The sequence below is a fragment of the Macrotis lagotis genome, chromosome 4 (genome assembly GCF_037893015.1).
Source record: "Macrotis lagotis isolate mMagLag1 chromosome 4, bilby.v1.9.chrom.fasta, whole genome shotgun sequence".
NCBI classification, from domain to species: Eukaryota; Metazoa; Chordata; class Mammalia; order Peramelemorphia; family Peramelidae; genus Macrotis; species Macrotis lagotis.
In genome coordinates, this window is record NC_133661.1 from 274,053,917 (window position 1) to 274,071,554 (window position 17,638).

The 17,638-nt window shown below is 36.9% G+C and overlaps 1 protein-coding gene across 1 annotated transcript in view; it reads right to left on the reverse strand.

Annotated features, from left to right (window-relative positions):
- ARG2 (arginase 2) overlaps positions 1 to 17,638 on the reverse strand; it is a 28,585-nt gene that overhangs the window by 3,836 nt on the left and 7,111 nt on the right. Inside the window, exons 3-5 of the mRNA XM_074236063.1 lie at positions 5,790 to 5,967; positions 2,218 to 2,377; positions 832 to 926 (exon numbers count right to left, since the gene is read on the reverse strand). Of these exons, the coding sequence (XP_074092164.1) occupies positions 832 to 926; positions 2,218 to 2,377; positions 5,790 to 5,967 (433 nt within the window). The remainder of the gene's footprint in view (positions 1 to 831; positions 927 to 2,217; positions 2,378 to 5,789; positions 5,968 to 17,638) is intronic.

Below are 17,638 nucleotides of genomic sequence, written 5' to 3' on the forward strand. Positions count from 1 at the left end.
CTTGGCTTCCCCAATTAAAAATGGGAATAATTTTTAGACTGTGTGGTTGTAAAAAATTATAATATATAAACATTTAAGAGATAAATATAATTTAGTAATAATTGAGCACTCAATAATCCCCAGCTAGTAAGAATTTCTGGCTGACCTAAAAAGTCTGGGTTTGTAGGCTGAGGTGATTAAGTTTGATCCAAAATCCCCAGATAGAAGTTCAATATTTTCTAAAAGGGAAGAGATTCTTACCCAGAAACAACTAGAGTGGGGCAGCTTTAGTTAAGGCCTGACATAGGAAGCTTAGATGCTAATTAGTCTAGTTTGAGATAATTTAAAAGAAAGAAAAATGCTCTTCTAATTACTCTTCTCTGATATTATATTATTTCCATTTCTGCATATGCTCTTTTTCTTTACCAAAAGTCTTAGAAAACACATAAGTGATCTAGAGGATAAGTGTCAAACTCAGGGAGGTTCAGATAAAAATTAGGAAATAAAATTTAACAAAATAAAATACAGGACAACAGAATTAATTTTAATTTGGGATTTTCTAAGTCCGTATGTGACCTATGGAGTTAGAAAATAGAAGGGGAAGAAGGGAGTAGATTCTAAGACAGACACCAAGAATACCAGCTTCTTGGCAGTAGTAGAGAGATTTGGGTTTGGAAAAGGTCTTTGAATTAAAAGAACAAAGTTCAAACCAAGCAAGGTCCAGAAGACCCACAACCTCAAGAGCAGAACGCACAGTCCCCCTGGATCATTTCCAAAAGGAATAGCTATTGCTTGGGACACTGAGAGGGTCAAAAAGGCTTAATGGCCATGACAATCATTTATAAATCTTACTGTTCAGCAGGATCCACATCCCTTAGGCCAATATACACAATATCTGGGGATGAAAGACAGGGCTTGATCCAGGAGAATCCTGGAAGTGATGGCACCTACTCAAAAAAGGAAAAAAAAAATTTAAGATACATTTACCATGAGAACCCTCCTAATTGAAAGCAGTCATCATTTCAAGGTAGAGCTTTCAGTAAAGTAATAGTACAGAATGTAACTAGAGCTTCAAATAATTTCCAAAGCCCTGTCATATGCTTAATGATATAGCTCTACCTCCCTAAAATTCATTGGTGGGGGGGGCAGAAGTCCAATACTATGGCTAAGAATTCTTTAATGGGATGACAGCCAACATACCCTTAGTCACTCAAGTTGGGAAATTTCCCAATCTTGAAGAGAAATCATGAAGATGGAAATTTACTTTGAGCAGGACCATAAGAGGCAGCTCTGTTGGCCTAAAATATTCTAATAGTTTTAAAACTATAGGTATGGTTCCAGACAGGAAAGTAATTTCATTTCTACTGCATTCATAGGACAGCCTTTACTATCTACTTTTTATCCCTGTCATTCAATGAATGTTGTGTGAAAAACAGATTGGGACACGCTGACCTGGAAAAATACTTCAAAGGGCAGCCACTTGCTGTAAATAGTTGCTGAAAACAGCAGTATAGTTTTCCAAAAGGAAATAACATCTCTCAATTGAAGGATAGCCTCAGTTTTTCATTAACTAATCTAAATTACATTTTTTATTAACTAAATTGCATAAGTACTGCTGATTAAGTCCTTCTCTGCTGCTTTGCATGTTACAGAACTGTTTACAGATCAGATTCTAGTGAAGCATAACTGTTGCAAGTTGCTGACAGCAAAAGTCCAGGCCTGCAAGAATGAGTAGATCTTTTTCTGCCACTTATCCTAATTTGACTCCCTTCTAAGAGAAAGACTAAGCCAGAGTTTTAACACTAATTTTAATACACCCAGGGTTATTCAGAGAGGGCAAGGAAGGTACCCTCCACCTAGAGGATAATGGCAAAGATGGTAAAGGAGAGCAGCCAGGGATGGTGGTGAAGAGGTTTGTCTTTTACCCACATTGATACCACAGCACAGTTCAGAATGCAGTGTATACCCAGCACTTCAACTGAGGGGTAACCTTGCTGTCTACATTGCCAGAAGAAATGTTAGGTTCTGACTTAACTTCTCAAAGCTGCATCCAAGAGAAATGGTTCTCCATAAATAATAGGATTATGGTGATTGTGGGAACAACATTCTTTGCTTTTCTACTTAGTGTGGGAAGCCTCTCTAATCTAGCATACTCATTCTATCTTCCATAACTGCCCCCCAAAGCCTGGAGAATGAGTTTGTAAGTCAACATTCTGGTAACCAGTTCAACCCACTGACCTTGTTCTGCAGTTCTCTGAGAAGGAAGGAGACTGGTTGTCCATGCAGACTCCCAGACAGAGTGGTAAGGGGTGTGTTGATGTCAGCATGAGCGTCAACCCAGATGAGACATAAGTCTGGGCAATGCTGGACATGGCCACTAATGGAACCAATTGCCAGACTGCAAAAAAAGAAGTGTAGTAAACATAATAAAATGCTTCTAAATTTCACATTCTGTCCTTTAGACACAAACTGAAAGCTGATGAGGTTGGGTTTGGATAATGGAAAGGAGTATTGTGGTAAATGGCACAGAATATAGTTATGAACCTTAACAAGTCAGGAGTACATCACCGGGGCTCACATTAGGAGTTTCACAGCCTGGTGCAGAGTAAAGTAAATGTATCCAAGAAAATAGCACATGCAACAACTACTATTATGTAAATGGAAAGAACCAACAGAAGTGAATGTTGCAAATTTATAAAAGAACAAGCTTAACTACAAAGAAGAGAGATAAGCTGCCCCATACCACTTTCTTTGCAGAGGTAGAAGGTTCACAGCTGCAGTGAACTGCATAAATTTTAAGACTTTTTCTATGTGTTGATTGGTTTTGCTCATTTTTTCCCCTTTTGTTAAAAGATATTTTTTGTCAAATTGAATGACTCTCTAGGAGAGGGAAAGATAATGGAGAAATTCTGTCAATGAAAAAATAAATAAAATTTTATTTTTATAGGTGACATAGGTGTTCACTCATTGCATAACTAAATAGAATCCATTATGTGTATATATATATATGTGTGTATATATATATATATATATATATATATATATATATATATATATATATATAAAACCTCCAGATAGTCATGAAACAGTCTCCTGAGCAGTAGGTTCAAAGTATCAAACATTTGTTAAAAATTTTAGGAAATTCAAAAGTTAAAACACCCTATAACCTTACCAGAACTTCAAAAGGAACCAAATTTTTGCTTATTTTTCATGTTTTGTAAAAATAGTCTTCAAAAAAGAAACTTTCTTAGAAAAAAGAAAATTATAGTGACACAAATCAGCATTCTTCATTCTTCACAGTGCCATTGATTTAAAAAAATAATTTAAAAAGCCTTAATTTGTAACATTTCATATTGGATTTACGTTATCTAGATACCTAGAAGTATTCCCTATTCCCATTCCTTTCAGTGTTTGACTCTTCTACGTAATAAAAACCCTGGAAATGTGACCTATGCTCCAACCTGGAAAAAAAAAAACAATATTGGGTCCAATCTACATTCAATAAGATTCATCACTTAAATCTAGTGCTGAGGGGTGGCTAGGTGGCACAGGTGGCGGCTAGGTGGCGCAGTGGATAGAGCACTGGCCTTGGAGTCAGGAGTACCTGAGTTCAAATCCGGCCTCAGACACTTAATAATTGCTTAGCTGTGTGACCTTGGGCAAGCCACTTAACCCCATTGCCTTGCAAAAACTAAAAAATAAATAAATAAATAATAAATCTAGTGCTGATGCAAAGACTGACAAATTGCCTTCTGTGGGGGGTGGGGGGAGGGAAGTAAGATCAGGGGAAAAATTGTAAAACTCAAAATCTTTATGAAAAAATAGTGCTGAACTGCATGAGATCAGGTAAAGCAATAAGCTTTATGAAGATAGGGAATGACATCTTTTTAATTTACAGATTTCCCTTCTTCCCAGCTTACCATATTACCTTGTACAAAGCAGGTTCTGAATACACAATGGTTGAAATGAAAGCATTTTACAAGTAGGTAGAGCACCAGATCTGTCATTTATAATGAAAGGTATAAGAAATTATACCTATTGTCTACTTATAATGTAAAGCTTACTGGCAGCTCATGAACTGGAATGAGCAATCTTAGTTTGGGAGGACCTAATGATGAAATATACCCCTCAATATACAGATGTGAAATATAATCTTTCTAAAGGTGGGTGAACTGGACTGGTTGGCTGTTAAAAGATATTATGCACACTGCAAAAAAGTGATGTAAAGAACAAAGAAAACTTTTTCTAAGGTGAGTAAATGGATACAGAGTAAGCATAACCAGAACAATTTACAAAATAACTAGTAACGTGAAGGAAAAAACCTTGAAAGAAGACCAATAGTGAAACATTCCTCCTACCTCAGGAGAGAAGTGCTTATTTTCAGATATGACTAATATGTTTACTTCTTTTCTGAATATTTGTTCCTTAGCAAAAGTCTTATTTTCTTAAGTGTATGGAAATCCATGGTAATTGACAGAGAAAAAGAGCCTTATAGAAAGTTGGAAAAGGATAGGTCAGTGGATGGGGGTAGGGAATATTATGGGAAAAACAAAACAAATTTTTTTGGGGGGGGATCAAGTCCCTTCCCCCCTCCTTTCCCCAAACTTTTTTTCACTTGCTACTAACAAGTTAGCAATTTGAGATTCACCTTACCCTTTGTCCCTCCTTTTTTTCAAACCCCTAAGCTTGCCTGACATGTGACAGATGGAGAATAAACCAAAAGAATTCATGTCTTCTAAAACCATGAATTAATGATCCATGAATTAATGATCACTGAAATACAGGTAGCTAGCATAAGGACAAAATAAAATCACAGGATAGAGGTTATTTACAGATTGAAGTTGATTAATTGGAGTTGACTGAAAGAACTACCCACTAGAAACCACACTGAACTGTGAGGTAGGATTATTGACATCTTCAGCATTGCCAAAGTCCTATCTGTGCTTGGACATAAGCACTCATTATCTCCCAGCCACTCTTTCTCCTTTATTAAGCCTACCTATCTTCTTTCAGGCTCCAGCCCACAAATACTACATCTTTACTTTTATGTATGGTTATATTAGTCTTACAAGATTCCTTGAACCAAGTCCCAAGTCTTTGATCCCTCGATGGCAGGCACTGCCTTTAGTAAGTGGGTAATCAGTAAATGGAGGCTATGTGATGGATAAGAAAAGAAAAATCAGCCTTTCAAAGGTCTGAACTGTAGGCTGACCTTCAGAACTATTAGGAGAAATACTTTGTATGACTGACAGTTGCTTTAAATGTGAAAGCATCAGTTATGTTAGCAAATATTTAGTACAATGTTCTGGAAGTTCTTGATCTCCATTTAATCCAAGACTTAATCAGTCTTCCTTAATAGAAGCCTGGATCAATTCTCAAATTTCCTAATCCCCAGTCTAGAGAGGAGATCTTTAGCATGCCTGTGACTTTACTTATAAAGTACTTTTAGTTAATCTTTATACAATTAAAGCATACAAATAGGGGTGGCTAGGTGGCACAGTGGATAAAGCACTGGCCCTGGAGTCAGGAGTACCTGGGTTCAAATCTGATCTCAGACACTTAATAATTACCTAGCTGTGTGGCCTTGGGCAAGTCACTTAACCCCATTTGCCTTGCAAAAACCTGAAGAAAAAAAGCAAAATACAAATAGGAAGGATACATTATGTCATTTAATCTTCACAACAGAGCTGAGAGGTAAAGTTTACTCCTGATAAGAAAGCAGATAAACTTAATTTGCCCAATGTCATGTGTATGAATATGCAGGCTAAGCTAGGGGACTAATTAAAGTGATACCCTTAAACCTTCCTCACCTGTGGTCTCCTCCCAAAGTGAGGCAGCGATGGCCAGAAGCCACAGCTCTGCTCACTGCCTCCGCCAGAGCCTGGTTGGCAAGGCCCACTGATCGAGGATTCACAACCAGGTTGTTATAGGGCTCATCACTGGTCACAGGAGTGAAACTCAGATCTCCCATGTCATTTACCTGATAACCTAAGAACCAAACAAAGGCAAGGAAGAAAGTTAATTTTGCTTTCTCTACTGGCAAAAGTTAGGGATAGGGACCAAGCAGCTAGGTGGCACAGTGGATTAGAGCACCAGCCCTGGAGTAAGGACCACCTGAGTTCAAATCAAACCTCAGACACTTAATAATTACCTATGTGACCTTGGGCAAGTCACTTAATTAACCCCGTTGCCTTACAAAAACCAAAAAAAGAAAAAGGGACAGAAACAAAAAAATTGCTATTTTATTCTCAAAATTTTTCCCACAGTACTATGTAGCAATTGAAAGATTTGACTCTTGTCTTGAGCTATTAAATGACCTGAGGCTCAGTTTCCTCATCTGTAAAATGAAGTTGTATTAGTTTTCTAAGGTCCCTCCTAGATCAAAGTGCTGTAATCTCTGTCTTCTGGGCATGAACCTGAAAGCTAAGTGAGTGTCTAAATGGAAGAATGCTGCTTCTAAAATGTTTTAAGATTTAATCTGACAAGGGGCAGCTAGGTGGTTCAGTGGATAGAGCACAGGCCCTGGAGTCAGGAGTACCTGAGTTCAAATCCAACCTCAGACACTTAATAATTACCTAGCTATGTGGCCTTGGGCAAGCTATTTAACCCCACTGCCTTGCAAAACCTAAAAACAAAACCAAAAAGAAAATATTCTGACAAGATTGATGATACTTTATGAGGCTGTATCTTTTAGAGGGAATATTTTATGCTCTACAATATATCTTCAAGGAGCTCAAAGGGAGACCAAAGATCATTTCAAACTTTAGAAGTGATAATGAAAGGATCAAATGTTACTGAGATAATGGAAGGAGTATTTACATCTTATACCCTGTTCTTATAACCAAATATTTAAAAGGTTGCCTTATAGTCTCACCTGCAAATTCCAACAGGATACACTGACTTCTGCAACTACACAACTATTTTCCCTTCCTTAAAAGGGCCATTAACAATACAAGCTCTCTTCTACTTCATAATACAATTTTAGGTTTAAAACCAAGCTTTCCAGTCTGAAATCAATTCTGTTTTGATGCAGCATAGTATTTGCCAAAGAATGAACATGGATTACTCTAAAAAATAAAAAAAAAAACTCTTGACACAAATATTAGCCATTAATTGCAATAACATTTTAGAATTGTAGGTAAAACACCTATTATCTAGGATTGCTTCCCCCACCCCAGATTATGAGCCTAAATTTCACAGTCAAATTTAAGATCTTATAACCAATGAACACTCTTAAGGAAAAAAATGCTCCTCTGATATAAAGGTTTGGAAAATGACTATTAGCTATTAGATCTGAAGAGAGTTTTGGCCTGTGATCTATTTATTAAATCCCTTCAGGGAAACTGAAGTACCATCTCCATCTTTGTAACTTTAGTCTTGTAGGAATATAAGACCCAATGATGTGTTAAGTAAGCTGAAAATAGTATATCAATGAATTTTAAAGGAAAAGGCCAATATCAGAGAGGGACTGGCCCTGGAGTCAGGAGTACCTGAGTTCAAATCCAGCCTCAGATACTTAATAATTACCTAGCTCTTGTGGCTTTGGGCAAGCCACTTAACCCCAATGCCTTGCAAAAAACTAAAAAAAAAAAAGGGGGACTGAGGCATTATCAAAAGGATGAGTGCAAATTAAACAGGCAAAAGGAACAAAGTAGGTGGGGAAAAAATCTAATAGTGTTGGGGTAAAGGAAGAGAAGAGAATCATCTAATTTGGTTGGAAAGTAAAGGATAAGGTCAAATAATGGAATAGGGAGAAGACTGTGTGGTTCTAGGCAGTGAAGATGCTATAAAAATGCCAGATCCTGGAAGCCTAATAGTTTCTTAACACTGGACTCTGATCTTTTAGTTCAACTTAGAAGTTACCAGTATCAAGATATTAGGAGACACCCTGTTTTACAGAACTAAAGCCCAGCAAACAAACTGTACCCTTGATGAGGTCAATGAACTTCAGAAAACAATCTTGCTTCCCCCACAAGGACTTAGTAAATCCCTGCCTCCAGGCATAAGACAGGTCCCTAACACCAAAACAATAAATACCAGGCCCAGCCTGAAAGGATTTTGTCTTTGAGCTATAGCACCTTCTACTCTCCCCTCTCTTCAAAGCTATCAAATTACTAGAAGCCCACCTACTTCTACCCCATTATGTAGGGTCCCCAAGCTTAAAAGCCCTAGCCAGCCACCAGCCACAAATCCCCCTTCTCAGAAGGACTTTGGTTAGCAAATCTATTTTCCTAACTCTGAAATTAAACTTGTTTAATTCCTGACTCCTGTTTTTGGCCTGCCTTGTTCAACTGGCCACCACAGGTTAGAAGCCAGTTCTGCTCCAGTTGTCACCTTTGACCTTGATGGAACTGCTTAAATAGTTGAGGACAAACTTACTTCAAATGGGGAAAAGGATCAAAGTTCTCATTCATTCTGGTGATTCTCTAATTTTCAGGGTAAATAAAAACCCAGAGAAGAACCAGTGATGAGCTTAAAACTATATTAAATAACTTTGAAAGATCCTTTACTCAAGGAATTTATAAGAATAAGGTATCCAAAGCATTTTTTTTCCCCAAATGGTTGCACTTTCTTCTGATTTACTTTAAGGGAATACTATTGTTTTCAAATTTTGAGTTCCTACCAAGTATCTTAGGAAATTAAGAAATGCATATTTATCAAAGTAGCAAACTGGGAACTGAGAACAGAATTGAGAGTTTAGTATTTGGAGAAAATGGAAGGGGGATCTTCAAGTAAAAGTGCTGTGTAGTCTCTGGTATTAGTTTATGGCCGAGGAGAGAGGAAGAAAAACTAAATGGGTACAGAAGGAAACATGGGCACATGGCTCTCAATTCCCTCTTTCCATTTCAAATAACTGTTTCTGGCTAACTAAATGATGCTAGGGGAAAACTGTAAACTGGCTAAGGGTTCAAGTAGAACATGAAAGAATCCATGTAAAAGACTGACACTGACCTAGAAGGAATTTTAGGGACAAAAAGATTTATTTAAATATTGCTGTGGTATATGTAGTATAGCAGTAGCTCAGGAAAAGAAAGACAGGAAACCACTGATCCCTAAGTAAAAAGCCATCTTGAAGGGTTGAGCAGTAAAGAAAGATACGGGCAATATCAATGACATAAACCCACAAGAGAAGATGAGCAATAAGGAAAGGTATAGGAGCAGGATCATTACTTGGGGAATCATGCTCCCAAGGGCTTCACAAGAAGACAAGTCATCATATTATAAACAGTAAAGAAGATTAACTGGGATGTGAGATTATTTGGGGGATGAGAGCTGACTTCCTTCCCAAAAGAAGACAAGCAATTCAATAGAAAAGCTTTTAAAGGAGCAGGAAGCTGAGGTAATTTAGATATTAGAAGGTGTGGGCAGTAGCTCGAGAGTAGATAAGAGTAGATAAGAGGTAAGGAAAGTTAGATCAAAGATCCTTTCAGGCTAAGGCAGGGATCCATTGTTTTGTTCATAGAAGCTTGTCTTGTGTCTGGGACTTTAAATGTTTATTGACCCCCATCTCACAGCTTGGACATTAGGAGAAGAGGTGTATCTGGGTCAGTGCAGAGGGAATAGATTATAAAATATTTTTCTGTCCAAAGGGCAGAACAGGGCAGGCAGAATGCATAATTGCCCATTTCTTTTTCTTTGATTCCTAGCTTCTAATCCAAATTTACTCGTAATCCCCACATCTACTTTTTTACTTTAACATCTTTTCTCAAAAAAAGAGGGGAAATGGCATAATAAACAGGCTTTCTTTCTTACATTAATAGGTAAGGTTCCTCAAGCACTCAGGTATTTGTTGTTTCTCTCTTCTCTCTTCTCTTCTCTTCTCTTCTCTTCTCTTCTCTTCTCTTCTCTTCTCTTCTCTTCTCTTCTCTTCTCTTCTCTTCTCTTCTCTTCTCTTCTCCTCTCCTCTCCTCTCCTCTCCTCTCCTCTCCTCTCCTCTCTCTCTCTCTCTCTCTCTCTCTCTCTCTCTCTCTCTCCAAGATTCCAGAGGGGGGTCTTTAAACTATCCATTTTAACATTTCTTTTAAGTCTGAATGGATCACCAGCAGAACTCCTATTTCTTATTTTTAAGAAATTCTAACAAGGATCCCCTTTCAATCAACATTTATCATATACCTACTACTATTCAGACTTTGTGCTAAGGGGGTGGGATGGGGTGGGGAGCTAAAGGCAGTCCCTGTCCTCAAGGAGTTTACAATCTATTATGGGAGACTATATGCAAATATATACAAAATAGACTATATTCAAGATGAGTAGTAATCAGGGAAGGTTACTAGAATTAGGAGGAATTGGGAAAATGTTTCTAGGTATACAAGCAGAATACATAATTGCCCATTTCTGAAGTGGAACTTAGAGAAGACCAGTAGGCCTAAAAGAGAGAGAAGAGCATCCAAGTGAAGGGAACAGCCAGAGAAAAAGCCTGGGGCCAAGAGATAGAATGCTTCTTTGTGAACAGCCAGTTCAGAACTACCCAATTAGGGTGTAAAGTGTAAGAAATGTAAGTGTAAGTAATATGTAGGAAACATGGAAAAGGCTCTTCTAATGAAGAGCATTTTATATTTAATAGGGAACTATCCTGGAAGTTTATTGAAGACCTGGGGTGGGAAATGTAACATTGTAGGAACAAAATTTTAGGAAATCATTTTAGTGGCTGAATAAAAGATGAATTGGCATGGGGAGAGATTGGAGGCAGACAAACCCACCAGTAGGCTATTGCAGTTAGTTGATGAGGATTTTTAAAAAAAAGGCTCCTCTTAGTACTAGACAGCAACATTTCCAATGGATAAATCCATCGGTAATTACAAATAAAAATTCTCTGACTGTGTTTTTGAACAAGCATCAGGGATAACTACTCTAGAAAACTATAGAAAGCCCTATTAAAGTTATGGTAAATAAATCAGGTTACATTAACTAGATATATTAATATTGTCTTTCCCCAAGAAAGATTCCCTAGAGCCTAGGGCCATCATATTTGTCTCCCCACTTTGCTCCTGTGTGCTCCTTCAATCTAACAGGAATGGACATGAGTTGTTGCTTTTGGCCTTGAAGATGCTGGGCAGCCTGGGGTCATGGTTCAGCCAGATCGCTGAACCTGGAGTCAGAGGTTTCATATCCTAGCTAACTCCCCTTCTGGTATACTTCACCTCCTGGATCTCAGTTTCCTCATCTATAAAATAGGAAGTTTGGACTTGGCCTCCAAGGGACCTTTCTAATCCCAAGCTATGAGCCTGGTCTTTGGACTTTATAAAGGAAGGCGTTAAATGGTGTTAAATAAAGCCAAGTGTATCATAGAAGCATAAAAAGCAGGCTGGGAGAACCTGGACTTGAGGCCCCACCTCAGAAACAGGATGGCCATGGGACTTTGGGCCTCTAACTACTAGGAGTACAAAGAAGGCACTGACTTGCATCTGTAGAGGGAGCCTCCTCATTTGACAGCAGTTGTATTCCTCAAACTGTAATTATTTAAGCACTTCAAACATGCATTGGGTATGAAATGGAACAGTGGGCACAGAGAAATACTGTAGTTTTTTATATGCCTTAGTCTATAAGGCAGTTTTCAGATAGGAAAAAAGTCTCCAAAGCAAAAGAATCAAATCACCATGGTAATTATAGCAACTAATATTTACAATAGTTGTAAAGGGTATTGCATAAATTTTCCTCTGATCCTAACAAGAATCATGTGAGGTGCATGTAATTATCCCTGTTTTACAGATAAGTAAACTGAGACCAAGGTCCAATAGCTAATTAAGTGTCTAAGGTGGGATTTCAATTTAGATCTTCCTAATTCCAAATCAAGCACCTTAAAGCCCGTTATTTAGTTCAGTAGAATTACAGGCCAGAGCTAAATAAGTGCTTCCTAATCAATATCCTCCTAAGAATGGCTTAGGCTTTCAGCACCTCCTTTTCCCTGCCTAGTTGCAGTGTTTTCCCAAGTAAGCTACTGCTGACCTGTGTACTATTAACCAAATATTTATTAAGCTCTTCTGTGCCTGAGCTTGAAGAATTACAAAGAACAATCCTAAACTTCAAGAAGTTTATATGTTAATGGTAGAAACAATATACACACCTGTATATGAAAAGGTAAAAGACTGCAAACAGGAGGGGAGGAGGAAGAGTGGTATAAACCAAGAAAGTCCTCCTGGAGAAGGTGGCCCTAGAGTTGAGGGAGTCTTTAAAAAGGAATTCCACATGGTAAAGGTAAGGAGCAAAAAGTGGAAGGCAGCCATCACAAGTGCCCAGGGATTGGAAATGAAACAAGGAGGCCAGCAAAAATTTAAGTCAGTAAACATTTCTTAAGCCAGTGCTTATATAGATCAGGTACCATGCTAGGCCTGGGAATACAATGAAAGGTAAAAGGCATAAGAAATGAGGGCAATGTCATCAATGTCATAATTCTACCCAGAAAAGATGAGGAATGAGACAAGGCCATCATATTCAACAATTAAGAGATCATAGGAAAATTTGAGAAAAGCAGTTGTAGTTAAGTGATTAAGTTGGAATTTAAACTGTATGGTTGTTAGAAGGTAGGTTAAAAAAATGAGAATTATTGAACCATTTTTTAATGTACAAAATAAAAAGAAAATAGACAAGCTTTAAAATTTCTGAATTTATTATTCAGGAACTTAGGTGGCAACTAGATGTGGCATTGAGGACCCAAGTTCAAATGTGACCTCCTGGCTATATAACCCTTGAGAAAGTCACTTGACTGCTGTCTGCCTTAGTTTTCTCATCTGTAAAAATGGAGAGACTAGCACCTAACTCCCAGGGGGAGTTTTTTTAGAGGATCAAATGAAACAATATTCATGTATACAATTCCTGGCACATGGTAGACAGTATTGCCTTATATAATTGCTTTGAGGCTTTCTGTATAATACTTCATGCTTAAATTCAAAATAAAAATAAAATTTAAAAACTTTAAGAGAGAAAGGACTTGTATACAATGTATATAGATAGCTTTTTCAAGGAGTTTGGCTGAGAAAGGGAGGAGACAGAGGACAATGTTTTTGAGAACAGCCAGACTCAAGGGAAGATTTAAAGAGTGGAAATGCTTTGCTGGCCATATTTCTTTCAGCAGCTAAGAGGGATGATAGCAGTATACTGCAGGCAAGGGATAGAATTAAGCGTATGACCTCACCAAGGAAAAGGGCTCCTTCAGAGAATCAAATGAGCTTGATTTTTTTCAGCTTAGATAAGGTCCTTGGATAAGAAGGTGCTATGAAAGGTTTGCACCTCTATCCACTGCAAAACCTAGCATGAGAAAAGTGGTTTAGAAGTTAACTAATGGGTACAGAGGAGCCTGTATATCAAGGATTGGGATGATGGCCTGGGGAAGTAAGGAGTTATAGAAAGACTGGAAAGCATGAATATGTTTAGGAGGGAGACTTCTAGCTAAAGTTGACTGCCTGAATAGACATAGATTGTGCCCAGCTCCCAATATCTCCAGCAAAATTCTGAAATTTGATTCAGACTAAAAAATTATCAAGAAATTAATGTAGGGGTGGCTAGGTGGCACAGTGGATAGAGCACTGGCCCTGGAGTCAGGAGTACCTGGGTTCAAATCCGGCCCTCAGACACATAATAATTACCTAGCTGTGTGGCCTTGGGCAAGCCACTTAACCCATTGCCTTGCAAAAACTAAAAAACTAAAAAAAAAAATGTAGTTTCTCAGAGAAACTTACACCTTCTATACCAGAATTGCACACAAAATTTTAGCTAGCAGCCCACAATCAAAAAAGGGAGTGATCAGAAGCAAAGAGGTTCAGACACTCCCAGCACAGAGAAGGGCCAAGTGCCACACACACACACAACATATATATGTAGGTATATATACACATATTTTCATACATATATATTTTGCTAAAGTATTGAATTCTTTTTCATTTTTTTGTTACAAGGTATGACAACACTGTGAGGAAGGAATATACTTAGAAATGAAGTTATATAAAAGAATAAAACCCCTAGAAAAACCAGTTCATTTTCTATAAAACAGCACATAACTAGCACACCTAGCTCATTCTTATTTATTTATTTGTTTGTTTGTTTGTTTGTTTACTCATTCATTCATTCATTTATTTAAGGTTTTTGCAAGGCAAATGGGGTTAAGTGGCTTGCCCAAGGCCACACAGCTAGATAATTATTAAGTGTCTGAGACTGGATTTGAACCCAGGTACTCCTGACTCCAGGGCCAGTGCTTTATCCACTACGTAACCTAGCCACTCTATGGCTCATTTTTTAGGTCAGAAGCAAGCATATAAATGTGTTTAATGAACCAAAATTCCTCCATAAAATGCAAATCAATTATTTGGAAAAGATAGGATCACAAAATTTAGAAATATAGAATACTTAGAGCTTCCTAACCTGGAGGATCCATGAATTTTGTTTTATATCTATTTCACTATTATTGGGTCCCTTTGTGATTCTATTTTACTTTAATCACTTTAAAACCTTCTGAGATCAATCTTGTCTTTTAGAGATGCAAATGAGGAATTCTGCCCAAAATTTTTATAGAAGAGAACTGGAAAGAAAGTGAGTTAATCAAAAATTGTGGTTATGAATGTAATGAGAACTTCTAACATAAATATGTCAGCTGAAGAACACAAATAACTGTCACAACCTGAACCCAATATAGGACATACTTCTGTTCAGAATACAAGTCTCACCAGATTTAAAAGATCCTAGAATCAAGTTGGAAGACATGGTAGAGGTATCCTACAAACAAGAAACATTATCTTTAGTTGGCACACAGGAAAGAGCCTCAGCCCTTGATATGAAAGGCAGCTTTGTTTCCCATCAAAAGAAGTCTATAAATCAGAGATTATTACTAAGTGAAAATGCTAGACTAGAATTCATTCCTATTAAGTCACTGAACATGTCATGAAATGGTTATATTATTAGTCACAAGGGTAGCTATTATCAAAATTTGCTTAATTGATTTCATGGAAGATCCATTATATGATTTGCAGGGGAAGTAAATTGTTTAGGTGATTATTAGCAAGTGTTAAATCAAAAAGGGTTATTTATGATTTGTTTCTTATTTTAGGTGCTAATACAACTTTTTAGAGTACAAAAAAATTAGACAAAGTATATGTTCTTTGATTAGAAAATACACAAGTTATTGTGTATGAATACCATGGAATAGCAACAAAAAGTTACTGAAAATAACGTAATTATAATAACAAAGGTTTTGATCAGAAATAACTTATATTATATTATAGATATATAGTACAATCCATGAAATGGAGATAGAATATAGTTAAGAGATATAATAACAGAGCCTAGATTGGTATAGGGAGCTCCCAGTAAGGAATTCCCTCTACCAGGGCAAATTGTACCTTTTCTTGGCAACTTTTTCTACATGCCTAGAAAATAGAAGAGTTAAAAAGGTAAGCACCAAAATAAAATGAGAAAATTAAAAAAAAAATGTAAGCACCTTCTTTGGAGAAGCAGGGTACAATTCTTTTGGAACAAGTTAGTTTTACTAGACTGCCTGCCCTTCTCCCTCTTCCAGCTTTATATTCTTTGTAATAAAGGATAGCTGTAGAGCTCAGGAAAGGGAAAGAATATATTTGAAAATGAATGTGTTGACAAACTCTAGCCTTCCTAGACCAAAAATTACATATGAACTGGATGCCTTGGGCAAGGCATTTTAATATTATCTCATTTGATCCTCCCAATAATCTTGAGAGATAGGTACTATTATTATCCCCTTCTACAGATAAGGAAACCAAGGCAAACAATGGTTAAGTAACTTGCTAGGGTCACACTAGAAAGTGTGACTAAATCTAGTGGATGATAACCCAGAGTTGGTCATCAGTACATGAATCTTGAACGGGCACAAAAAAAGAACTGAGGGAGTAGAAACAAACTAGAATGCCTTTGGGAAACTGCAAAGTGCTTTTAACAACCTCGAACTTCTCCCACAAAGCCCACCATTTTTAAATGCTTTAAATTTTGATTATTTTTTGTTTTTATACCAACATGTCCCAAAATATTATCCATCCAAAGAACCATCCCTTTTAATAAAAAATAAGACAAAAAAGCAGTTCATCAACCAAGTCTAACAGTATATGCAGTGTTTCATACCATAGTCCTTTATTCCTGCAAAAGAGGGAAGGAAAGTATATTTTGTCTCTTCTTCAAGGCCAAAATCCAAACTTACTATTCAATCACTGTTGGCCCATTGTGCATACTGTTGTTGAACTTACAAGTCCTTTCTTCTTCATTCCCCCAATCTTCTTTATATTCTCTATACTTGCTATTTCTTATTGTTCAATAGTATTGCTTTATATTCATATACCACAATTTGTTTAGGCATTGTCTGATCTATTTTTAACTCTTCTTCCAGTGATGCTGTATAGTTCTATCAAAGAATCCACATGAATTACCCATGGCATTGGAAAGATAGCAAATTACCAATGTCGAAATAAGCAGAAGAGTATTAGAGCTCTCTGAACAGAACAGGTGAGCTAGTCATATATTGAGAGCAAGAGAATGTTCCCCTAGTATCCATGAAATGGAGATATAAAAGAAAACACCCAATTAATTGAGCAGAAGCCCTGTGGAGGATTTATAAAAGGACATGGACCCAGAGTCATATAGTATGAAAGGACATAAAGTTCAATCTGTACCCTTTGAAGTACAGAAGTTCCTCATGGATTCATTGTGAGGAAAGCACCTAGTAAACCATTGAGAGACATATAAACTTGATCTGTCACTGAATCAAAGGTTACCAAACAGAAAGGATCTTGGAAATGATCTACTTCTTTGAGTCTTGAGATTATTTAAGTGGACTCCAAAATGGGAAAAACTGAGGAAAAAACACTCTGTAGGAGAGATCAACTTAAATAATCTTCTCCATAAGGTATAATAATGAGATCCTACTTTTACAACATGATTAATATGGACCTATGTTTAGCATATTGACAGATACAGAGACTATGTTACATTGCTTTCTATGAGGGTGGGGAGGTAAGAAGAGAGAAAAATGTAAAAAAAAAAATGATTGTTGAAAACTGCCATTATATGTATTAAGAAAAAGAAAGACAGACAGACAGACAGACAGACAGACAGAAAGAAAGAAAGAAAGAAAGAAAGAAAGAAAGAAAGTTAAAAAAAGGTATGTACAAGGCAATAAAAGTTCCTACTATCTCTGTCTCATTAGAATTTTGGTCTTATTTATGTCATCAAGTTGAAAAATAAGAGTATTGGCGTTAGCATTACAGAACTCAAACTTTGAAAACAAAACTAAAACAAAAAAACTAAACAAAACAAAACTATTTAACCAGTTCCTTCTAACTAAAATAATGAGAATTCTGATGATAAAAATACAGCTTGATTAGATCTTGTTTACTTCCTTCACAATTCTTGCTAAAAGGGTTTATTATCTGCTTGAGTATGAGTGCACATAGACTGTATCTATAGATATAGCTATTTCCAACAAACTGAAAAGGCCTACTTTCTTCATAGGAAACTGAGCTAACCAGGTTAACCAAGACAAGCAGGAAGCCAAGTACATGGGCTTGAAGGAAAATTGCAGGGGAAAAGAGAGGATTTTTTATTTGCCACTAAAATATTTTCAGAGAAACCTGGGTACCTTTGCTTGTATACACAGACATATATATAATACATTTATACATGCATATATCTGATTTTTAACATCACA